The sequence below is a fragment of the Lepisma saccharinum genome, chromosome 17 (assembly GCF_977018435.1).
Source record: "Lepisma saccharinum chromosome 17, izLepSacc3.1, whole genome shotgun sequence".
Classification (NCBI taxonomy): Eukaryota; Metazoa; Arthropoda; class Insecta; order Zygentoma; family Lepismatidae; genus Lepisma; species Lepisma saccharinum.
In genome coordinates, this window is record NC_139245.1 from 45,901,084 (window position 1) to 45,923,046 (window position 21,963).

Sequence of the window (21,963 nt, forward strand, 5' to 3'; positions counted from 1 at the left end):
CTAGAGAGTTAGTTAGTTAGTTAGTCTGAGAGTTATGCAATTCACGGAAAATTGATTAATTTCATTTTATACAGGAATAAACTTAATTCTCTGGTAACTACATAAATGTGTTATTAGAAGGGATATGTTTATTATTGTAAAAAGTGCAGTTCTTAAATGAAATTTTGGATTATGTTTACAATTTTAAAACCAAAATGTCATTTTATATACTGCTTTTGATCCATTTTTTCACCGCTATAACAACGACATTTTATTTTATTTACTGCTTTTGAACCCGGAATTGACCGTTTTTGTACCAAAATTTTGCTCTCTACTAATGCCATCTCCTTGAAGTTCCTTACCCACAGTAAAATGATGTTCCAACTGGCGACATGCAGATTATGGTGAATGTCGTTACCTCGAGCAAGTTCCGTTCAGTGTTGATTTAAAAATTGTCAGGTTTAGTTGCCACACCCTGTATAACTGGAGAGATTTGAAACTTAATATTCCAATTGAATAGACATGCCATTGCAGACAAAAGGTGAAAATTTATTACATCTAGTATTCTTATACTTGAATTAGTACCTAAAATTAGAGTAAGTAGGCTTTACTTTTATTGTAGTAAATAATTCAGAAAGTAATGTAACTTTTCTTCAACCTTAGTTCCTTGTTCCTTGTTCTCAAGCTCTATACCTTGTGAAGTTTCAAGCAAAGGAAGGTGAGGTATTCCAGGACTTGTGTGTGTATTTCGTCTGAAAGTATAGCTAAGATACTTTCTCGGTTATCTTTTACTTTCACATATTCTTTTTACGCTGACACGTTTCCTTTAATATTTGTCAGGTACCTGGGGGACCACATAAAAAGGACCTACTGGAAAATTTGGACCGTGTACCTACGTACGTGCAGCAGTTGCAGTTTACTGTTAAGAACCCCACAGTAGGAAAGGCTGCCACTTTTACTAAAGTGGACAATGTAATACAAGAAACTAAAAATCTAATGAATGTTATCTCCAAGGTGGTTACTACTTGTTTCGTTTGCGCAACAAAGGTGGGTGGATTTTTCTTTTCTTATTTACCGTTGCTATAGGTTGTAATCAAATGGCATAATTTCCTTTGGGTATTCAGTCAACTCAGATATCATAGAGGGCTATCGAGTAGAATTTAATATTCAAACTAATGCTATAATAGTGTGATTTGTAAGAGAATTCTTCTATTCTGTGTTGTATCTAGGAGATCCTGTATTTCAAGCAGAATATTGTCAACCATTGCTAGCATACTATACAAAGGTTGTCCATGTAGATATTGGTTGTACCTCCTTTTGGGGGGATCAAAGAGGCCTTTTTTTTTTTTTCATTATTAACTGCTTTATAGAAATATTTCCTGAATGAAAGACCAGGTGTTATGAAAATCGTCAGTTACCAGGCCCAGATTGGGAGAGGTGGGTCTAAACCTTGGACCTACATGTGCAAAGGAATCTTCAAAGGGGAGAAAACTTTGAAAATTGCCACAAATGTTTTAAGAAAAAAAGAAAAAAAAGTAGTAAAAAGATACTAGCATAAAAGTTGTCAAATTATACATAGTAGGTCTTTGTGTTGTTAGCCATGGGCATGCCAGTTATTCACTTGTATTTCTTCACAAAATAGGAACTCACAGCGAAGTGAATTAACTTCATGCTATCTCTTTTATTGCAGGTTAATTTTTGTCATTGCTGTAGTGTTACACCTGGGCCATTAGTGTAGGATGTAAATTAACTATGTTACCTGTGTGTATTTTCTATAAATTTGTATAAACTATTTCCGAAACATATGCTTAATTCTATAGTACATTTCTATAAAGCTCCTCTTCTCTCGTCGTTAGGTGAACAAATTTATTTTTGCCAGTGGTGGGGAATAAACCTACGATAGACCTGTGACATCCTACAAAAAATCCAGTGCATACCAATTACTCCACAGCACCCCTTCCCCCTGGAATTTGATACTACTTTTGGCCACATTTAAGTTACTATTTCCATTTCCTGAGAAGCAGGTTTCATATTTGATTGAATTCTAGTCTGGGATTTCAAAGAAGTATCCAATTCTAATGGGGGTGGGGGTATTGATTGATTTGGTTTATTTTACTTCGATTTTGCCACTTTTGGCTAATCGTGAAGATGAGGACGAGTGATAATTTATGAAAGGACACTCTCAAAGAACAGACTGGAATTGAAACCTCAAGACCCTTGGTGTGATAGCATGCTGGGAGCCGGGCCTCGTGGTGGAGTGGTTAGCATATCATGCTATGATGCCAGGGGTCCCAGGTTCGTATCCCGGCATGGGCATGGATGTTTGCGAGTGCCCATTCAACAATTTCATCGTATCATCAATCATCCCTTTCTTCGCAAATTAGCCAAAAGTGGCACAAAGGGCGAAGTAAAATAAAGCAAATCAATAAATCATAGCATGCTGGATTAACCACTCTACAATGGGGGTTGGCAGAAATCACAGGCGAATTGTATTTTCGATCCCCAGCACTGGTAAAATGCAATTGTTCAAATGATAACGAAAGAGATGAGGTTAATAATATAGAGCCATTGATATTAGAATTCAGGAAAGTATCATATTTGCAGGCTCGACCAGAACTCCACGTGGCACACCATTGCCGTGCTGACTTCACCTGATTTTTCACTCTCGCTGTTTTACCTACGTAGATCTGTTGCCTTTTAAACACTGTAGACATTGACGTTGCCTGGTTCCTCCAGCGGCAGCGAAAAATCGGAGGAAGCCAGGCCAGCTTGGTAGCTCAGTTGGCAGAGCAATGACATGGTGTGCCAGAGACTCAGGTTCGAGTCCTGTTCGAGCCTGCATTTCTCGCAGAAATTTCTACATGAAAAAGTTAATATTACTTTTTGGCCTTGACCCTGGGGATGATCCCACAAATACTTTTATTCTCTTTGTTCTTGTTTATTTGTATAAGACAAGCCAAATACTTGTATATAGAAATGGGACAGGAATAAATCTGTTGCCCAGTTGGTAGGACATCAGACAGTTCCAGTTCACAATAGATGATCTCGCGGGGGAAATTTTTCTGTTATGGCCCATGCATAAGTGGCCGTGAAGCTCCCCTAGCTTCTCCTCAATGCGTACCCATGGAAAGGGGAAGGGGAGGCAGAAATCTCAACATTGACTTAATTAATTATGGCGAAGATTGAGAATATATGGAATAGGGATGGACCAATGTAAAATTTGACCGATACCAACAAAGTACCAAGATAACATTTTCCAACACAAATAACTGATATTCTACTGAGTGGTATAAAATTCCAAATGGTCCTAGAAGTATCTCATAGGTTCATTGACCTCCTTAATAAATGTGTTACCAGATGACTCCAATGAAAAAAAAGCTGCATATTTAGACATTTACTTTTATAGCCTACTTGATATGGCATCTGACTGTCATGCGGGAGACCCGGGTTCGATTCCCAGGATGGGTGATTTAAGGTCAGAATTTTTCTGCCCTTGTCCCCACATAAAGGGACTCTGGGGCTTACCCAGCCTCAAATCAATGGGTACCTGGGGACAACCTGGGGGAGGGGGTTAAAGGTAGCTGGAGCGTGGTGCTGCAAAAGCTGAGATTGAGAATTTGTGGAGCCCTACCATCACATCTCCTAAAATATGCCAAGGAGCTATGTGCACGGGGAACTATATCTTTTTACTTTTGTAAGAATTAGGGCATGGAGATTGTGTGTTTATATCCATAAAAATTATAACAAAATGGCAGAATATTGCACTAAATTATAAGATATTTATAGATACGTCACATTGGTAAAATTGTCAGTAATTTGACCAATAAACCGATATGCCAATATCAGACGATACTGGCAGAGTACCAATTAATTTGCCCCATCCCTATTATGGAACCTCAATTATGCTGAGAAGTAAAATTTAAGAACAGGAAATTCACACTACAAAAAAGATGGATTGCGAAATATCTATCTTCCTCTTTTGTCTCCCGATTATGGTTGTATCAGAAGGGGAGCAAGCACAAAAGAAAATTGAAAAAGATAGCACAGTGCACTTTGTGGTTTTGAAAAGGGCAATTGCAGAATTTCATAAATGGTTGTAAATGAGAAAACAAATACTAAGTTGTATTTCTTCATGGCTGGATATTCACCGATGATGCTCCGGCATTAGTAGAGTAACATGGAAACAATTTCTTTGCAGCATGGATTGCACATGCCTGAACAGGTTGAATTAAGTTGTTCTTCTCTGAACGACATGCATCTTCCAGGTTTCTTGAGCCCTCAGGCATTGGCACGCCTGGGGAAGGTACTGTACATGTACTTCCGGAATGCTTTTCAAGGATGACTAACCAACTAATTCAGCCTCCATCTTGTTTTGTAATGCTTATGTGAACGCTGCATCCAGTGTTGTCTTCACTAACACCGTAACTAATTGTATTGTGTGGCCATGAAAATGATAACGCAGGTTGCTAAGTACAAAATGCTGTTATATTTAGTGAGTTATGTACAGTCATGGACACTTCTGGGTTGCAACAATCCCATTAACTTTCAATGGATTCGTTACAACCCAGAACTGTCCATGACTGCACAGTAAATCTGGATTATATATTTTGTATGTGTCTCTTCCTAAAAGTATGATAATAAGCGTAATGAAATATGCAGGAAAATGAACAAATGGAGTTGTTTTGTGTTCTGTCCACCTCCACTTTTCTCTAGCCATGAAATTTTTTGTAGCATATGTCTGAGTGTGTGTGTGTGTGTGTGGGAGGGAGTTTATCTAGGCAATTGAGGCCTTATTTTATGTAGCGTTTTTTTATGAATTTTTACGTTATGTGTTATACTGTTAATAGCATGCTTAAAATTGCTTAGAGTAATAGAAATTGTGTAATTGGATTACCATTTGCAATGTATCAATAGTTTTTTTGTTTGTTCATGAAAACCTAAACAAGGTAGAAGAAAACAAATAATACTCTACTATATTTAAATTTGCAAATGCATTGTCACCTTTCACAGTTGAGAAGCTAGTCACAGAATTTGAGGGAGGGCAAATACTGCTTTTCATCAGAGGAAGTAGAATGTTCCTTTTTGTTAAGGGGTCTCCCTGATGGCATAGTGGTAGCGTCATCACCTTGTAATCAAGGGGTCCAGAGTTCAATACTCGGTGGAGGCACATAGTGGTTCGGATCCCACTTTAAACTGTAGGTTCAGTCCTGATTAGCCTTACTGTGCATAAAGCGGACTTAATCAATCAATTTTAGGTCAGAAATTTTGTACAAGGGTCAGGTTTTTAAAATTAAATTGATAACGTTGAGGTAGTTATAATATTAGCACTGTTGTATAGAAAATTGTATTTTTTAATGGTTTTTTTTCAGTATTTTGCTTTCTATAATATTTTAAGGCTTAACTGCATTTTTAGTTATCCTTACTTGTCCCAAAATTTTACAGACTGTGAAATTTTTGACATTGATGAAAAATTTGAGCTTACAATTTAATATCTAAAGTAACTTTACAGGCCATTTTTATAAAAATGTGTGGATGATTTTTAAATAATCTTTAGGTCATTGAGAGAATTCGTAGGTCATTATCTTCCAAGCCCTACATATGAATGTAAGATTTGAAATAGAGAGAGGGGCAATTGCCCCCATTCAATCAATCAATCCTTGTGGCAAATTTTAATTATAAATCTACAATATTGGGAGCTTTGTATTTTTTTCCTCCTTACATTAGCTGCCTTACATTTTGAGATGGGGTAAATTTCACATGTAAATAAAAAAAGGAATGCTGAATAGAGTTTTAGGCACATGAAACAGCTTGTAATAATCGTAAGACTTTATAAATAAATGATGCTATAAAAATAGGCAATTGTAAGGGAGGCATAGTTTGTTCTAGTATCAGAATTGGTTAAAGCACGGACATGTTATTCAAATTCTCGGTAACCTAAAATTTTCCAGTGTTGCATTTCCTTGAAATCATATTCACTGCACAAAATAGATTTGTGTACACATCTTACATGATTAAGAATTTCCCCAGTTTTCACTTTCACTAATGTACTTTCTCTTTTTTTTTTTTCCTTTCTTCCAGTACAATCTTGACTTCAGCGGTCTTTCTGCCCGTGGCCAATCCGGGTCTCCATTCCGAGACGAAGATGGATCTGGGGGCGGAGCCGGGGGCGAGGGTGGCAAACTTGGCGGCGCGTCTGGCTCCGACCCCTCCATCTGACAGTTCGGGATGGCCCGAAGGGCCAAGGGGGATGCCCGTCGAACGCGGGTATCCTTTCTGCTGTTCTAACTTCCTTGTCAAATGTGACAGGGTAACAATAAGAGCATCAGGAAGATCCCGTTAAAGAGATTACGAGGGCTGATTGCAGCAGCTCCTGAAGGAACTAGAACCACCTTTGGAGATATGACATCAAGCCGAAACAATAAGAATAAGCACTTTTTTTGTAAAAAAGGAAGGTATTGTATTGTATTGTATTGTAAGAGACTGTTATTGCAGTACGGGAGATATTAGAGAAGGAAGATGAACATGTACAATTGCTATTGAGCTATTTGCAAAGTAATTTCTGAGGACTTTGTCAATGAAAGGTATGTTGTTATACAGAAATTTTAATAATGTCATTAGACAGGTATGAGTGGATATTTTGATATCTTTGAATTGTGTACGTGGGCGTATGGATGTGACTCGGCAAAACAATGAATGTTTGTTTGATGATATTGTTTGATTTTTACCAGTCAGTTGTTACCGTTTCCTTACCCCCCTATCAGTGCTTCCAAACCATACATGCAAAGTTCCTTACATTCCACATGCGCATCCCCATTTGTTAACCTCCATCCCCCCCCTCCATTCCTCCCATCTTACATTTTAATGATATGTATTTAGCAGGGTTGTGTACATAAATATCAAAACCTTATTGTGATGTATGTTGAGTTTTACTTGTTCATGTGTGACTATGTGATTACAATGTGACTATGAGACATGTGTGGACCAAAAGGGTTAAAAAAAACAAGAAACCTTTAAAGTGAAGTAAAAATTAGTTTAGATTCCACAAAGTCGTGTATTGTAGTTTTCTTGAAATGGTTGTGACATTGCCATACGAGATTTTTTTTAAAAAGAAAAAGACTTCAAAATTGTTTGTACCGAATCATGTGGCAAATGCATTGTTCATATATCTAAATATTATCTCTATATATATATATACATGTGTGTGTGTGCATGTGAATGTATGTTTGGTGAAAGAAAGGAGAAAAATAATATATATTTCCTGGTGCTCAATGCTCATAGGAAATGGATGTTGGATCATTTCTTGTTCACTCTGTGGCCTAAACTCCTGGAAATGGTATAATCTGTTGTTTGCTAAACGAGGTTGTTAATTCGGAAATGCTCAATTTGCCACGGAGTTGTAAAGCAAAAGAGTAAAATGAAAGACTAAGGATAAGTGTTGTCTTGCTATTGTTTGCTTGTCTGTGTAAATGTCCAATATTGAGCTATGAAATGGGTTAGCACTGCAGGGAAAAAGCACATATCAACATATTGAATTTTCTGATTGCCACATGTCCCTTACAGATTCAATATTTCATTACTTTGTGAATCATCAGCTGAATTATGGCTGCGAGAATATCCTAGAACTTTATTTCTACTTTTTGGATGTTATAGTATGATGTTAACAAACTATTGAAGTAATTCTTGATATTTTTAACATGAAAAGTACTGTAGCTCCCCTCCAGCCAACTATAACCCAAGAAATGACACTAGCATTAATATGAGCGTCATACATTAGTGATATTATCCTAGTTTCTATGCAATATTTTTTCACGCGATAATAATAAAAATATGCGATAGTATCAATAAAGTGAATGCAATTGTTTTATGGAACTAAATCTGAAATCGAAGACTGATATTTTTTTTAAAACAAAGCATATCACCTTTCTAGTACATTTTTCAGTGTGTTTTATTGCACAAGTGAAAATTATACAATTAACAAAACAGAATAAAAAGAGGTTTACAAACTCATTTGAAAATTTTTATATATTTATATTGTAAAGTTTAAGTTGTAAAGTTTCATTATCAGAACTCTTTAACGTACTATTTTCCTAAATTGTGGATATTCTCAATCTACACCCCTCCGTCTTCCAGCATACACCAGTTTGTACCACGTCTTCTTTCTGTACTATCTGTTCTCACGTTCAGCACTTTCATTGTAATAACTGTACACACCTGATCTGCATTTTATGTACATTGTGCAGTTCCCCTGGTTTTGGTTGTCTTTCCCAGATCACAGCACATAAATTCAAACAAACAAAAAAAAAAAAGTAAAATACTAAGTACCTTTTCCAAAATAAATATTTTCTTATGCGGTCCACACGACATTGGGACGACAAGTTACCCTTTTTTTACACCGGTACAAGTTAAACTTAATTGTTGAAGCGATTATCTTTACTGCACTTGCACTTTTCTCTTCAAGACTAATTCGGGAACACCAAATCCAAATCAAAACGTAAAATGAAGCAGATGTGAAAATGTGAATATGTTGATGTATGCGCTTCACAAGGTTATCAAATTGGAAGAAAGTTGCCAATATTGGACATGGACGTCGAGTTGACTTTTTCCATATCTATGTCATAGTTGTAGAGAAATTATGGATATACCTCCTGAACATTTCATGAATTTGTTCACTCCTGTAATAAATGTTAAGAAAGAAAACATTTTTGGTAAGTTGGGCAGATTCATAAAAGTAAGTGAAACTGTCTTGGAGAAACTATTTTTCTTTGACGTCGTTGTGAAGAAGAGCTAAAACATTCCTACTGGCTTCTCTGAAAGAGTTAGGTGCATTTCCAAGTGTAATATGCATACTTCACATGAGCTTATGAACTGTTTACCATCAAAGTTCAAGTTAAGTAGCTTATTTAAATGAGTCTGTTGTTTCACTTTTATACAAATCCATGCTACCACCTTGTTTCCCCATAAGCACATCCTGAAATAGTATATCGACAGAGAAAATTGCAACTGCTAACAAAATACCTGTTTTATGAAGACATGTGCTTTCACAGCATTGTGCATATCCTCTTTTAAAGAGAAACTTGTTCTAAACCATGTGTGCAGTTTTAAGTGGCTTATTTTAATATAAGAGTTATAAAATTTTGTTTGTTTTTCAAAGCCATAACATGAAATCAACTCTCTTGATGAGTTTAAAATCTCATTGTTTAGGACTCTTATTCATCTTGCATTTCTTCACAAAATGTGGTGTGTGAATTTCAGTGGCACACTGAACAACATTCTTCTTTTGGCTTTTGTAGGCCTCTGATACTAGCATCATTGCTACATGGATCGCACCTTATGTGATTTGCATACAGGACTCGTAGACATTAGTTGTACAGTCATGGGCACTTCTGGGTTGTAATAATCCCATTGACTTTCAATGAATTTGTTACAACCCAGGAGTGTCCGTGACAGTACCATGGAATGTTTCTGCACATGTCAAATTCTGATATGGAATAGGATGCTGTTCAGTTACAGGAATCAATTCTTAGTGGCTTCTAAGTTGTTGCAATATTTCACAGCTGTTCACAATTCAGTTTCCCTTTAACTTGTTTTGTGCTCATTTAAGATATTCACGTTCATGAATATCTGGAGGGAGCGGATGAATGTTAGCTTAAAATTATATATTTAACACATATTTTCATTTCAGTCATGGTAATTTGCATCAATTAGCATACATGACCTTGCAGGAACAGCTAACTTCAAGCTCAAGGAGCGGTTTAAGGTAAAAATGTCCTGCATGCTCCCCCCCCCCCCCCATGAAAAATTCCTCCATACAACAAATCCTGTGGTATTAACAGATCATCAGGAATCAAAGATGTCATCGTTGGAATACAAATACACCTCGGAAAGATTACATGCCTGTCTATCATTGTGTCAAAATTGATACATTAAATTTTCATGAACTAACTCAGGATAGCACAAGAAACGGGTGCATTTGATTTCGAGATTTAGTTGTAGTAATGTAGTTAAGTTTGATGTCATAATCTTTGCTAGTGTGCGGTCAGCTTAGGTATATATGGTTAATAATTTCAGTATTATATCAAAGAAATAAAAGTACATTCATAACTAAACCATCATTCTTACTTGAATGAATTAACATGGGCATTTATTGTCAGCAACTAAATGCTTTATCACTCATTTATGTGCCAAGTACTTAGCAATAATTGTGTTAAAAGGGATATTCATGAATGAAGAAAGAAGCATTTTTTTCTATTAATTTGTTTTTGAAATTGCATAAATAACCTCATGTTGAAGTAAAGCATATTACATGGAGATTTAAAAAAATGATTTGTGTGAAGAAATAATCCATGACAGATTCAATTTTTACAAATGAAAAGAAAAATTATAAGTGCCATCTCATTACAACTCATTGTATCATTATAGAGGGCTGGAGATTGGGTAGAATTTAATATTCAAACAAATGCTATAATAGTGTGATTTGTAAGAGAATTCTTCTATTTCTGTGTTGTATCTAGGAGATACTGTATTTCAAGCAGAATATTGTAAACCATTGCTAGCATACTATACAAAGGTTGTCTATTTAGATATTGGTTGTACCTCCTTTTTTGGGGACCAATGAGGCCTTGTTTTGCATTATTAAAGAAACAGGAAATAAAATAATGGCCCTCAACCAATTTATCTTCCAAAAAGAGAATTTTATGCCCCTTCCTGTAATTATTTTATACCAGAGTAGAAAAGTGGACAGAAATTTTTTATTAGGTTAGGATAATTTCAGATACACCTGTGCCTATATGGGTATTGCACTAGTGGCTCCTTAAAGAGGATTTTGAATTGAAATTTTATATGCTTTCGAATCTATTTTGGTTGTTGTTATGTATTACATATCATAAGCAATGCTTTTTCATTGCAGGAACTATGATTCATCATTAAAAACTTTTCAGTCAGACCAAGAACACTTATTTGCAAAAAAGAGAAAACTGGGGCTGTTTTTGAAAAAGAAACTGCAAAAGTTCTACGAAATGAATTAGTCAGTCAAGACATGCTTTTCTTGCAGCAGTGGCAGCAATATGTTTGGTTCTCAGCTGAAATAAGCAACCTGTTCATTGCCTTGATGTGTATGCATATCTCTCAATATATTAATATAAATCAAACTATCATGTAATGTGAATCATATCATAATTAAAGATAGAGCCTATTTGCTGAATAGAAAGTTGCAAATTCACTTTTTTTTTAAACAAAATCTAGAACTTCGATTATGAAATTTGAAATGTCGTATTTTGCTTTCTCTGCAAAAATTACTTTTTGATTTCAGATTGCTTTACAATACTCAATGCAAAGTACATTTTATTTATAGTTCAACAACTATAGGGATGAACTGATATGAAAATTTTACCAATCTGATACAAAACAGTTTATTTCTTAACGTATGTCATTGCAAATAAACTTTTCAATCCCGTTAATATAGAGAAAAAGAAAAATGCATATTTCCCAAAACAAAAAGTTCATTCCAATATACTTGCATGTTGATATTACAGATTCAGAAAACATCAGATGTATTTAGAATTCCATTCTATTCATTCAGGATACTTTTCAGTTGGGCTGTGTTCCATGTTATTTGTTATATAAAATAATCTTACTGCATCAAAATAATAATAAGGGTGTAGATTTTCAACGTTGCTGTAGAACAGATCATCAAACTTGCCGAGCCATGGTGCAAATTGAATTATTTATTTATGTGTTTTATAAAAGCTTTAAAAGATAATGAAATTATTTCTTTTTTAATTGATGGATAGGCAGAGCGATAACGAATGTAGAAGAACTAAACTTTTATTTTAGAAAATTTTAGATATTCACATTTATTAGTTTCTAGGATATCTAAAAATCATTGTTTTTTATCCTGGGGAAATTAATGTAGTCTTGAACTAATATTTGGTCTATAAATCCACCAAAATTTATCTTAAATCTCTGGCAGTTACTGAGGTTCTGATGGTTGGCAAGACTGGACGAACCTGACCAATGCTAAATAGTACCTTGCAATTTTATTTTTTAAGGTACAGTGTTAAGGTTTAGCAGTAGTAGTTAGTAGACTGAGAATGATTCTAGTGTATCCTGACTGAACTGCCTGCTGCCTAGGGTGGGGGTGCAGTCAGCATGAAGATATGACATTGCAAAAGTTCCCTCAAGATCGCATCCAACACAAGCAACAATCATTTACTGAAAATATCCCTGTAATCCGGTAGCTACCAATCTTTGCTCAGGATGAAATCTAAACTGTAAATTGTTTTGAACAAAAAATAACAATGTGACATGTCAGTCCGTACTAGTTTGAAGTATAATATAAGAGCCAAAATATAACTTCTGTGGTTGCCAATAATTTATACATATCGGATTGGTAAAATTATGGCACATTTACTAGCATATCACTATCAATCAATAGTCAGTGCCATCCCTTCTAATTTATAATCTTGCTTATGCAGTTTCATCAGTATAATTACAGTACTGTAATGTGTAATGGGAACTATGAAAAAGAAGAGTAGTCATTTTTGTCCCTATAATGTCCTTGGGTGATCACAGTAGATTGGAGTTGTGTCAATGTTTCAAGAAGAAGCATAGCTTTCATCTACGGGGAATATTGTGAAGAGGACAAGTGGCATGGTTATTTGGGATTGGCCCATCTTGGATCCTGGATTTTCATTGGCTTGATATTTCTCCAGAACACACACACATCCATTTGACCTCTTAATAATATTCCCTGAATATGTTAATTCTTCAAACATTTGGTTAAAACTCCAACCTAACTTAGATGATCACCCGAGAACAGTAAAACTTCAGATCCTACTGTTGTAATTCTTGTGCATTTCATAAATTCATCTAATTATCAGTGCTGGGGATCGAATTCCCTCAGTTGTCTCACTGTCACCATGTTAAGCCATCCCTCTAGCTAACCCCAAGGCTCCACCAAACATCTCCCCCCCCCCCCCCCAAGCTAAGCTAACGTTTTCCACTTCAGGTGCTGGTAGTTATATGCTATTATTACCAAGTCTAAAAGAATTAGAAATGCCTATTCTTTAGTACTTCTCCTGCCAATCGTAATTTGCTTGTCAAGATTTAACTTTTAAACTGGAATAATTCAGGTACTCACGTTTTCTGAGAAGCTGTTTTAAGTAATTTTCTTTCTATTAATTTCGGTAGCCATTGCCACCATCCTCGTTGGCATTCGTTGAGGAATTCCAACAAGGGATGGTGGCACTGGCTACCCAAATTAATAGAAAGAAAATTACTTAAAACAGCTTCACAGAAAACGCGAGTACCTGAATTATCTATTACCGCGTATGAAAATTGGAATAGTTTGAACTGTGCATCAGCTACAATATTCTGTTTGTTTGTTAATCATGATTGTGTTAATCTGAGTATTTATCTTGCATTTTGTAAAACACTTTCTACAGTCCATCAAGAATGTGTAAAAAAAAATTGCATTATAGGAAAAGGTGTGATGAAGGCACTTTAGAAATTAAGATATCAGTAATACTTTATACAATAGAATTTGGTTATTCTACCAATGCATATGTATGTATATTTATATATATAAATCAGTGAGATATTACAACATATCATATACTTGTAATGATGCATAAAGAATATGTGTTGTCATTGAAGAAGGTTAAGACTGTTATTCTGTAAACCTTATAAAAAGAAAAAGAGAGAATTCAAATTACTATATTATGGACAAAAATGTTTTTTTGTGCAATGGATGAAGTACAGGTCCACTGTAGAAGTCATATTTAAATCTTGGAAAATAGCTCAGGGTAGCTTTTTTATTCAGCAATATACCTCTCCAGCCCTAGTTGTTTAAGTAGGTTTAGACTCATCTCTCAGATTGTATGATATTGTCATCATTTATCATATCAATAAAGGTTCCATCGCAGATGGGACGTTGTACTCAGTCTGATTGATTTAATCGTACATCACCAGTGGAACCCTAGGCACTGCATGCATTGTTTCAAGTTCATTATCCACAAACTTCATCTCAAGAATAAAAATAATAAAATTATACAGGGTGTCCAAGAATTATCTTTACAATTGAAGTTTTAGTAACTCCAATTCTAAGTCACATATTTGCATGCTGTTTGTTTTACATGATGCAGAAAAGTTTTTTTTCTGTTGAAGGTGACTCATTAGCAGGGGCATGCATATTTCATTTTTGACAAAAAAACGAAATTTGAAAAAACACATTGTAGTGTTAATTTTCCATGTTTTTGAATGGTGCGAGATGCATTTTGTGACCATGTTTTGTCACGAAATAATGCGAAATGAACTGCAAAAAGCGAAATTAACTCGTAAACACGAAATTCATGGTTTATTCACAGATGCGACACCTTCCCAGGTCTGAATTATCCTGAGAGTTATGCAATTCCCGGAAAATTTATTAATTCTGCTGTTAATATTGAAGAAGCAAAATTGGACTCCTTTACACAGAAATAAACTTAATACTCTGATAACTACATAAATGTGCTATTAGAAGTGAAATGTTAGTTCTGTGGAATAAGTGTAGTTTTAAAATCAAATTTAGGATTATATTACAATTTTAAAACCAAAATGTATTTTTATATACCACTTTTCGTCCAATTTTTCACCGCTATACAGGCGCGGCTCGTGCATAATTTTCCTGGGGGTTCACCACAATTATGTAAAGTGGACTTATCTAAACCTTTTGAGACACTACACGCTTTGGTTCGTAGAGATAGTACTGGGAAAATTATCAAATTTTGGCCGGTAGATTACTGACAAAGTTAATTTGCTTTATGTTCAGATAACAGTGACAGCACCAAGGAGTGTGTGTGTAGGGGGCGATCATTTTAATTTAAGATTTTCGTATGGTATTGTATTTAGGGGTATCTCAATTCAGAAAATATTCTCGCCTCAATTTTGCCTTTTCCACTCTTGCCAACTCTTTTCTGGTCCCACCACTGTCAGACTATATTATTGGAACTGGATCCTGAACCTACAGTTAAAAATACAAATCTCTGCCTGCTAAAATGAGTATGTATCAATCGAACCCAAGGCCCCTTTATTACAAGATAATTCATATATAACTATTCGAAAGTATATCGCTAAATCAAAGCGATTCGATTCTATTCTATGCAATATGTTAACTTCGCACACAGCAACAACTACACTCCTTCCAATACACAATCCACCTCCCTCCACTCAACGTATCACCACGCCAAATATATTTCAATCCCCAGCCACGCACTTCAAAACAAACTAACAAGTATGGAGACAATGACACGTAACAAAGTCAATCGCACGCGTCCCCTCGAACACCCTCTCCTTACAGCTGTACTCTCGTTCTAGAGTATAATTGATCGCACGAAACCCAAACAACTTTTTGGTCGTCTTCTGACGTAAGTGCGAAATGCCTTCATTGTTAGGTTAGGCTTAAATAAATAGTAAATACTACATTTTTGGTCAAGCACGGTAAAGAAACCGAAAATTGCAGTGTATATATTCTAAGACAACTAAACCTAAAAAGCCTAAGATGTCAACGAAAGCATTTAGTCTGACGTAAGAAGACCAAAAGGTTGTTTAAGTCTTGTCCGATAAGCGACCACTCGCCCTCGCGCTATTTTTGAATTTTCGGCTTCTTCCACCTGAAGTGTTTCCATCTTAAGGAAGAAAACTCTGAATGTGTAAGCAAGTTGTTTTCTATCATATTTATCTTATTTGTCCCATCATCTTTACATCTACCTTTTGTTTGGGGTCACCTCTACATTTATATTACACCCTCTTCATTAATCTAATAAGTAATACAAAGAGAATGCCAAATAAATTCAAATTGAAACACACAGAGCAACACTGGAAGAGAGAAGAGCGTGGTTCACTCCAGCTCGCTGATGATCCTATGAACTGCGCATGTCCGTTTTGACGAGACGACCTTCCTGAAGTCTCAGACTGCATGTATTTTCGCCATATGTACGCGTTGAGCTTCTGCTAGCCGTCCTAAGCTTTTAGCATGGTAGGGGTTGCCTTGCGGAGGTTCGGCGGAGACTTTGCACGAAACGGAACTAGAGGGGAGCTGAGTGGCTCTGGCCCGCGGTTTCTCCTTCTCACTAAGATAATTTGGCATGCTACGCTTATGAACATCTCAGTTATTGTTTATTTTGTATATTTCTGGGGGTTCACTGCACATTTGCGCTATACAGCCAACCGCGCCTGCCGCTATAACACCAATATTTTATTTTATTTACCCCTTTTGAACCCGAAATTGACTCAGTTTTTGTACTGAAATTTTGCTTTTTTATTTACCAAAAATATGTGACTCTACTCATTAGTGATTGACCGTGTGGACATCACAGGAGTGCTCACATTGAGGTGAGGAGGGAAAAAATTAGAGTTTCTGCATCATGTACAGTCACGGACACTGCTGGGTTGTAACAATTCAATTGAAAGTCGTTGCATTCATTACAACCCGTGACTGTACAACATGATTTGACTTAGAATTGGAGTTACTAGAACTTGAAGTAGTAAAGATAATTCTTGGACACCCTGTACTATGTTTCACACAAAAAACAGATCACTGCTTCATCTTCTGTGGTGCAAATGAAGAGTAGTGAAGCCGTTTACCCTGCACCAAGGGGAAAAAAATAGTGATGAAGGTAAAATATGCATTGAAGCGACAACATGCATGCACAGAAAGCAGTGCAGCCAACCTAAAGAAAATTACAAGAAAAGTGCAGATAATTGAATCGGTGACACGAACAATCTTGTAACCAACAATTTTGCTGGCGAGAGACATTAAATTGTAGAAAGAATGTTTTTGGCTTACTAGAGTGCTGCATCGGACCACTTTCGCTCGCTCAAACGTTCGAGTTTCCCACGCTCCAGCATGCTAGGCTCGAGCGTACCACACTCATAGTGGAATGATTCACAACGTCCCGTATTTCAAAGCAGTCTCAACTGTAATTCATTCGCGGGTGAGTGCCACACTCACTTTAAATTTTAATGAAGTGCCATTTTAACAGTATTTAAAATATTTGCGTGGTGCTCTATACCTGACTTTTAGAGTTTCCCGAGCGACCTGATCACATTTTTATGAGATGACGTAAATGGCATTATTAGAGGTACCATTGTTGTTGAAATAGTGTTGTCAGTGTGAGCTCGAAGCTCACACGCAACCAATTACATTATATATTTTTTTATTTACATTTGTGCATTATTTAGTCAATAGGTCTATCCTGTTTCTAGTGAGTTTTCGTACCTATATGTTCTTGTCCTGTTAATAGAAAATTCATATCAGTTTTCTGGAGATCAGATGGAACTACCTCAGAGGAACATGCGCTTTTTGTTAACGCTGAGACTTGCAACGTACTCCAGTTGGACACCAGTCGTCAGAAAGTTACTCCGCTACTCCTTTAGTCGGGAACATGAGAATCTGCAAATCATCAGGGCTTGCTGGGTAGAAAAGAAAAACACAACACTGTTTTCAAAGTTAAAACGCAGTTTTATAAATGCGTATATTTCATAATCACTTACCAGTACAACACTAGAACATTCACTACTAACGTTGGTATATTCCCTCACATAAAGCGAAAGTCAAAGAACATAATTAATTGTTTACTTTCAACTTATCGGCAAGAAGAAAACTCAAAAAACCCAAAATCTATACTTCAATTCTCTCCGTTTCCAAGTTCTTATTATTTTTCACCTTCAATTGTTTTTCAAACTCAGTCTGTCGTCAGGTGAGAAACATTCAGGTTAGTTCACTTCCTCGGCTGAGATTAGAAAGTGACGTCAACACGAACAGATTTTGACGTATTTATAAACATGTATAAAAGTTGCAACTACAACTGTATCAGTCTAAGTATAATTATCTGTGACAACTTGAACATTATTTGAAATAACAAACATTTTAAAAATCTTAACTTCTTATAAATATAAAATCTTAAACTCTCAGGTTCGTTACAATTGCCCCTCGTCTTGGGAAAATTTTTGAAGAAATTGTAATTTACAAGTTCTGAAAAAATTTTGAGTACATAAAGAACATTGAAATATAGAGTTTATCTTGACAATTGAATGACTCAATCTTGGCTTCTCTTCACTTGACAACAACTCAGAAGGAACGTAGTTTGTAGTATCCAAAACAGAATACAATCCAGGATAGTTAATCAGCGAATAAACAGTGAATGCAGGCAATGATTGATTCCATGATGGTTTAATAGAACAGTAGGCTTCCATAAAGTTTCTTCTCCAGAAAGACTTTGTAGAAAACGGTATAGGGTTCGATAAGCAATGAACTGTATCAGTACTTTCCTATAGCACTTCAAACTCAACACTCTTCTTGCTTCTGTGCTTCTAGAATAATGCCTTTAAATTCCACACCAGCAATATAATAACTCCTGCTTATAGGAATCAATCCAAATATTTACTATATGGACCTTCTCTGAGAGGTCTACGGATTTATACATCCCGATTCTATCCTCATCTCGGACCTTTCGGATGTACCGCACTAAATATATATCTGGAAAATCCTCCTTCATTTGATCAGGAGTGGTAACAAACAACACATCAACTGCATTTTTGTTAATACTTATTTCTGCCTGGTGCAGTTTTTATAAAAAGCATACGCCAGAGGAAGTCAGAACCAAAACCTTCTTAAATGAATACTTTGGTGCTAAAATTCATGCCACTAATATCATGTTCTACTTGTCTACCACCTAGGACTATCTTCTTAAGACTTCCGGAAAATCTATACCAGTTTTGTATTCGGAACGTTTTGCACTTGACTGCCTGAAGATACATTTTCGTTCAGCAAAAAGAATTTACATATAATTCTTGTATTTTTCGTCCTTTCGAGTTTACTTGCCTAAACGAAGAGGAGGCACTTAGAAAATGTCGACGTTTGTTTGACATGATTGAGATCGCTGGTTGTGCAGAAACTCTCTGGTAGTCTCCACTGCTTCTTCCTGCTCTGAGGCAACGTCATGTCTTGGGGAGAAAGAACCACAATTGTCACCTCTACGTGGTGGAGAGTACCTTCTTGGCGAAGTAGGATTACTTCGTTCTTGGTAACGCCATCTGTCTGGAGAAATTTGCCTTTGTTCTAGACGAGGCCTGTAGGAGTTTCTCTGTCTTTCGTTCTGATCTCGGTTGAAGCCTCTCCTGCCTAATCCTCTGTTGAATCTTCGAGGTCGTGAGAAATTTCCTCCTCGACTCTCTGAATCCGTCTGGATATTCCGGATCTTAAAACTTTTATTGCCTGCAGCCTCTTTATTCTTAGGGTCTTCTTTATTCTTCCAGGAATCAGGGTCATCATAAATATCGAAGTCCTTTAAGAAGTGTGTCAATTCATCCACACTTCGTGGAGCGTGCGCCAGACAAAGATTCCGAATGCGATACGGCAACTGTCCAATGATCAAATTAAGAACTTCGCTCTCATTAAAATTGTCAGCTAGGTTTCTATACGCTGCGTCGACACTCCAGGCAAAGCTTTCTAAGTTGTCGTGGACCAGGCGAGAATACCTTCGGTTCCTCACAGCCGCTAGTTGTCTTTGTTTTGCCTTTTCTGATGCAAATTCATCCTTAAAGCGTGCGCAGAAATCAGCATAATTCACAAAGTTGTCCATATTACCAGCTAACCAATGCTCAGCCTTGCCGGTGAAAACCCGAGGTAATAATTCCAATCTATAGTGCTCAGGCACTTGCATTAAGTCGAAACTGACATTTAATTCACGCAGATATCTTTCGGCAGATTGAGCTTCGATATCGCCTTTAAATTTCGGAATGTTCGCGATATCAGCCATTCTGGGCATCTTAAACTCTGTTCTGAGTCGAGGAGAAAAACCGTCATTACTATCCTTTTCTCTAGGCCTCTTGCATCTATCAGAAGTTGTGGTATTACCGGGGAAGAATGGGTTTGGAAGTACAACAGGAGGCTCATAGGCAGTAGCTTCTGGGTTCAGTCCTCGGATTGGATCAGGTAGTATATCGGAAGAGGTTTCTGGTCGAATCTGTAAGTTATGGATCTTTTCCTGCAGTTCACTGACCCTACTTATAATTGTAACTGTCTGTTCCTGAATTTCTTGGCGAAGAGATACTTCCATCTTTTTAGCTTTCTAATGGAGAAAATTAACCTTTTCTCCAGCTTCCTTTATTTCAACTTTCTGTTCTTGCACTATATTTTCTATGAGTTCTGTTCGTTCACCAAAGGTTTGAAGTGCTACATTAATAGACTCTACAGAACTCTTTAATTCTTGAACTCTCTGTGGAGGGTCACATTCAGATTCTCTTCCAGACTGGACAATTTCAAGGCAGGTTTCCATATTCTTCTTCAATTGCTCCTGTTCCTTCTCTATCCGTCCTTGCCGAACTGTTAAGAACTCTAGCTGCTCTTCCACAATTTCCTTTACCCTTTCGTCCATCTTTTCAGTGACTTTAATACTAAGCTTTTCTATCTCTCCTCTGACGCTCTCTACCTGTTCAAGTTTATGTTGAGAGAATAGAGCCTGTAACTCTGACCTTAGTTTTATATCTTCCTGTATCCTCCTTTCTTCCTGGTTTTCAATCAATGCACGGAAAATATCTAAGTCTTCTTTTCTCTTTCTCTCTTCCTCCTCTTTCTCTTTCCTTCTCTTAACTTCTTCCTCTTCTTTTTCCTTCTTTCTCCTTTCCCATTCCTCCTCTTTCTCTTTTCTTCTTCCTCTTCTTTTTCCTTCTTTCTCCTTTCCTCTTCTTCCTCTTTCCTTCTCTTTTCTTCTTCCTCTTCTTTTTCATTCTTTCTCCTTTCCTCTTCCTCCTCTTTCTCTTTCCTTCTCTTTTCTTCTTCCTCCTCTTTCTCTTTCCTTCTCTTTTCTTCTTTCTCCTCTTTCTCTTTCCTTCTCTTTTCTTCTTCCTCTTCTTTTTCCTTCTTTCTCCTTTCCTCTTCCTCCTCTTTCTCTTTCCTTCTCTTTTCTTCTTCCTCTTCTTTTTCCTTTCCTCTTCCTCCTCTTTCTCTATCCTTCTCTTTTCTTCTTCATCCTCTTTCTCTTTCCTTCTCTTTTCTTCTTCCTCTTCTTTCTCTTTCCTTCTCTTTTCTTCTATAGACTCAACTATGAGTTTAAACTCCATCATCTCCTTCTTTCGAACTTTCTCTATCTGAGCCATCTCTTTCTTACGCTGTTTCTCCTCCTCTATCCTTTCCTTCTGTCTACGGTCTTCATCCTCCTTTTCTTTCTGGTTTCGCTCTGCTTTATCTTTCATCAACCAATCAAGTAGCCAGTGATCTGATGAGGGTTTGGTAGGAACGTTCGGTTCTGGTTCTGTTTCTGGTGATGACAAGCATGATTTGCATCGCATCTCTTTATTTGATGCCAACGTTACTTCCTGCCCATCACAACTACTATGAAACCTCTGCAAACATTGGCAACACTGGAAGAATTCCCTGTCATTGGTGAGATCATCACAGCATCCAAACTTGGTTTCTGCATCCATTGTCGTTCTTCCTCTGCTTCGCAGATTCATTCCTGTCGCATCTTTCTCCATTCTACTACACCGTCTATGGCTCTTACCAGTTAATACCTTCACTTCACTATCACACTTTTACCTTCGTGAATTCCAAGGACTTTCAATATCACCTTCGTGAATTCTATGGACGAACACTTTCAGTATGCACTAAATCGGGTATCACGTTTTAATTGCTAAAATAACTTTGCACTCAAGCCCCCACGATTGTACCAAAATAACTGTGCACTCGAGCCCCGCGTTGGTGTGCCAAAATAACTATGCAACGTACTCCAGTTGGACACCAGTCGTCAGAAAGTTACTCCGCTACTCCTTTAGTCGGGAACATGAGAATCTGCAAATCATCAGGGCTTGCTGGGTAGAAAAGAAAAACACAACACTGTTTTCAAAGTTAAAACGCAGTTTTATAAATGCGTATATTTCATAATCGCTTACCAGTACAACACTAGAACATTCACTACTAACGTTGGTATATTCCCTCACATAAAGCGA

At 36.7% G+C, this 21,963-nt stretch overlaps 1 protein-coding gene across 3 annotated transcripts in view; it reads left to right on the forward strand.

Moving 5' to 3' along the window:
* Positions 1–13,233, forward strand: part of alpha-Catr (alpha-catenin related) — a 717,773-nt gene extending 704,540 nt beyond the window's left edge. For 2 of the 3 annotated variants that reach the window (XM_083139397.1, XM_083139398.1), the window contains exons 12-14: positions 820–1,026; positions 4,178–4,282; positions 6,058–13,233. In XM_083139397.1, coding sequence (XP_082995523.1) covers positions 820–1,026; positions 4,178–4,282; positions 6,058–6,195 — 450 coding nt within the window. In that variant the 3' untranslated portion in view covers positions 6,196–13,233. The remainder of the gene's footprint in view (positions 1–819; positions 1,027–4,177; positions 4,283–6,057) is intronic. The other variant, XM_083139399.1, reaches the window with a different exon arrangement.
* Positions 13,234–21,963: the final 8,730 nt, after the last annotated feature.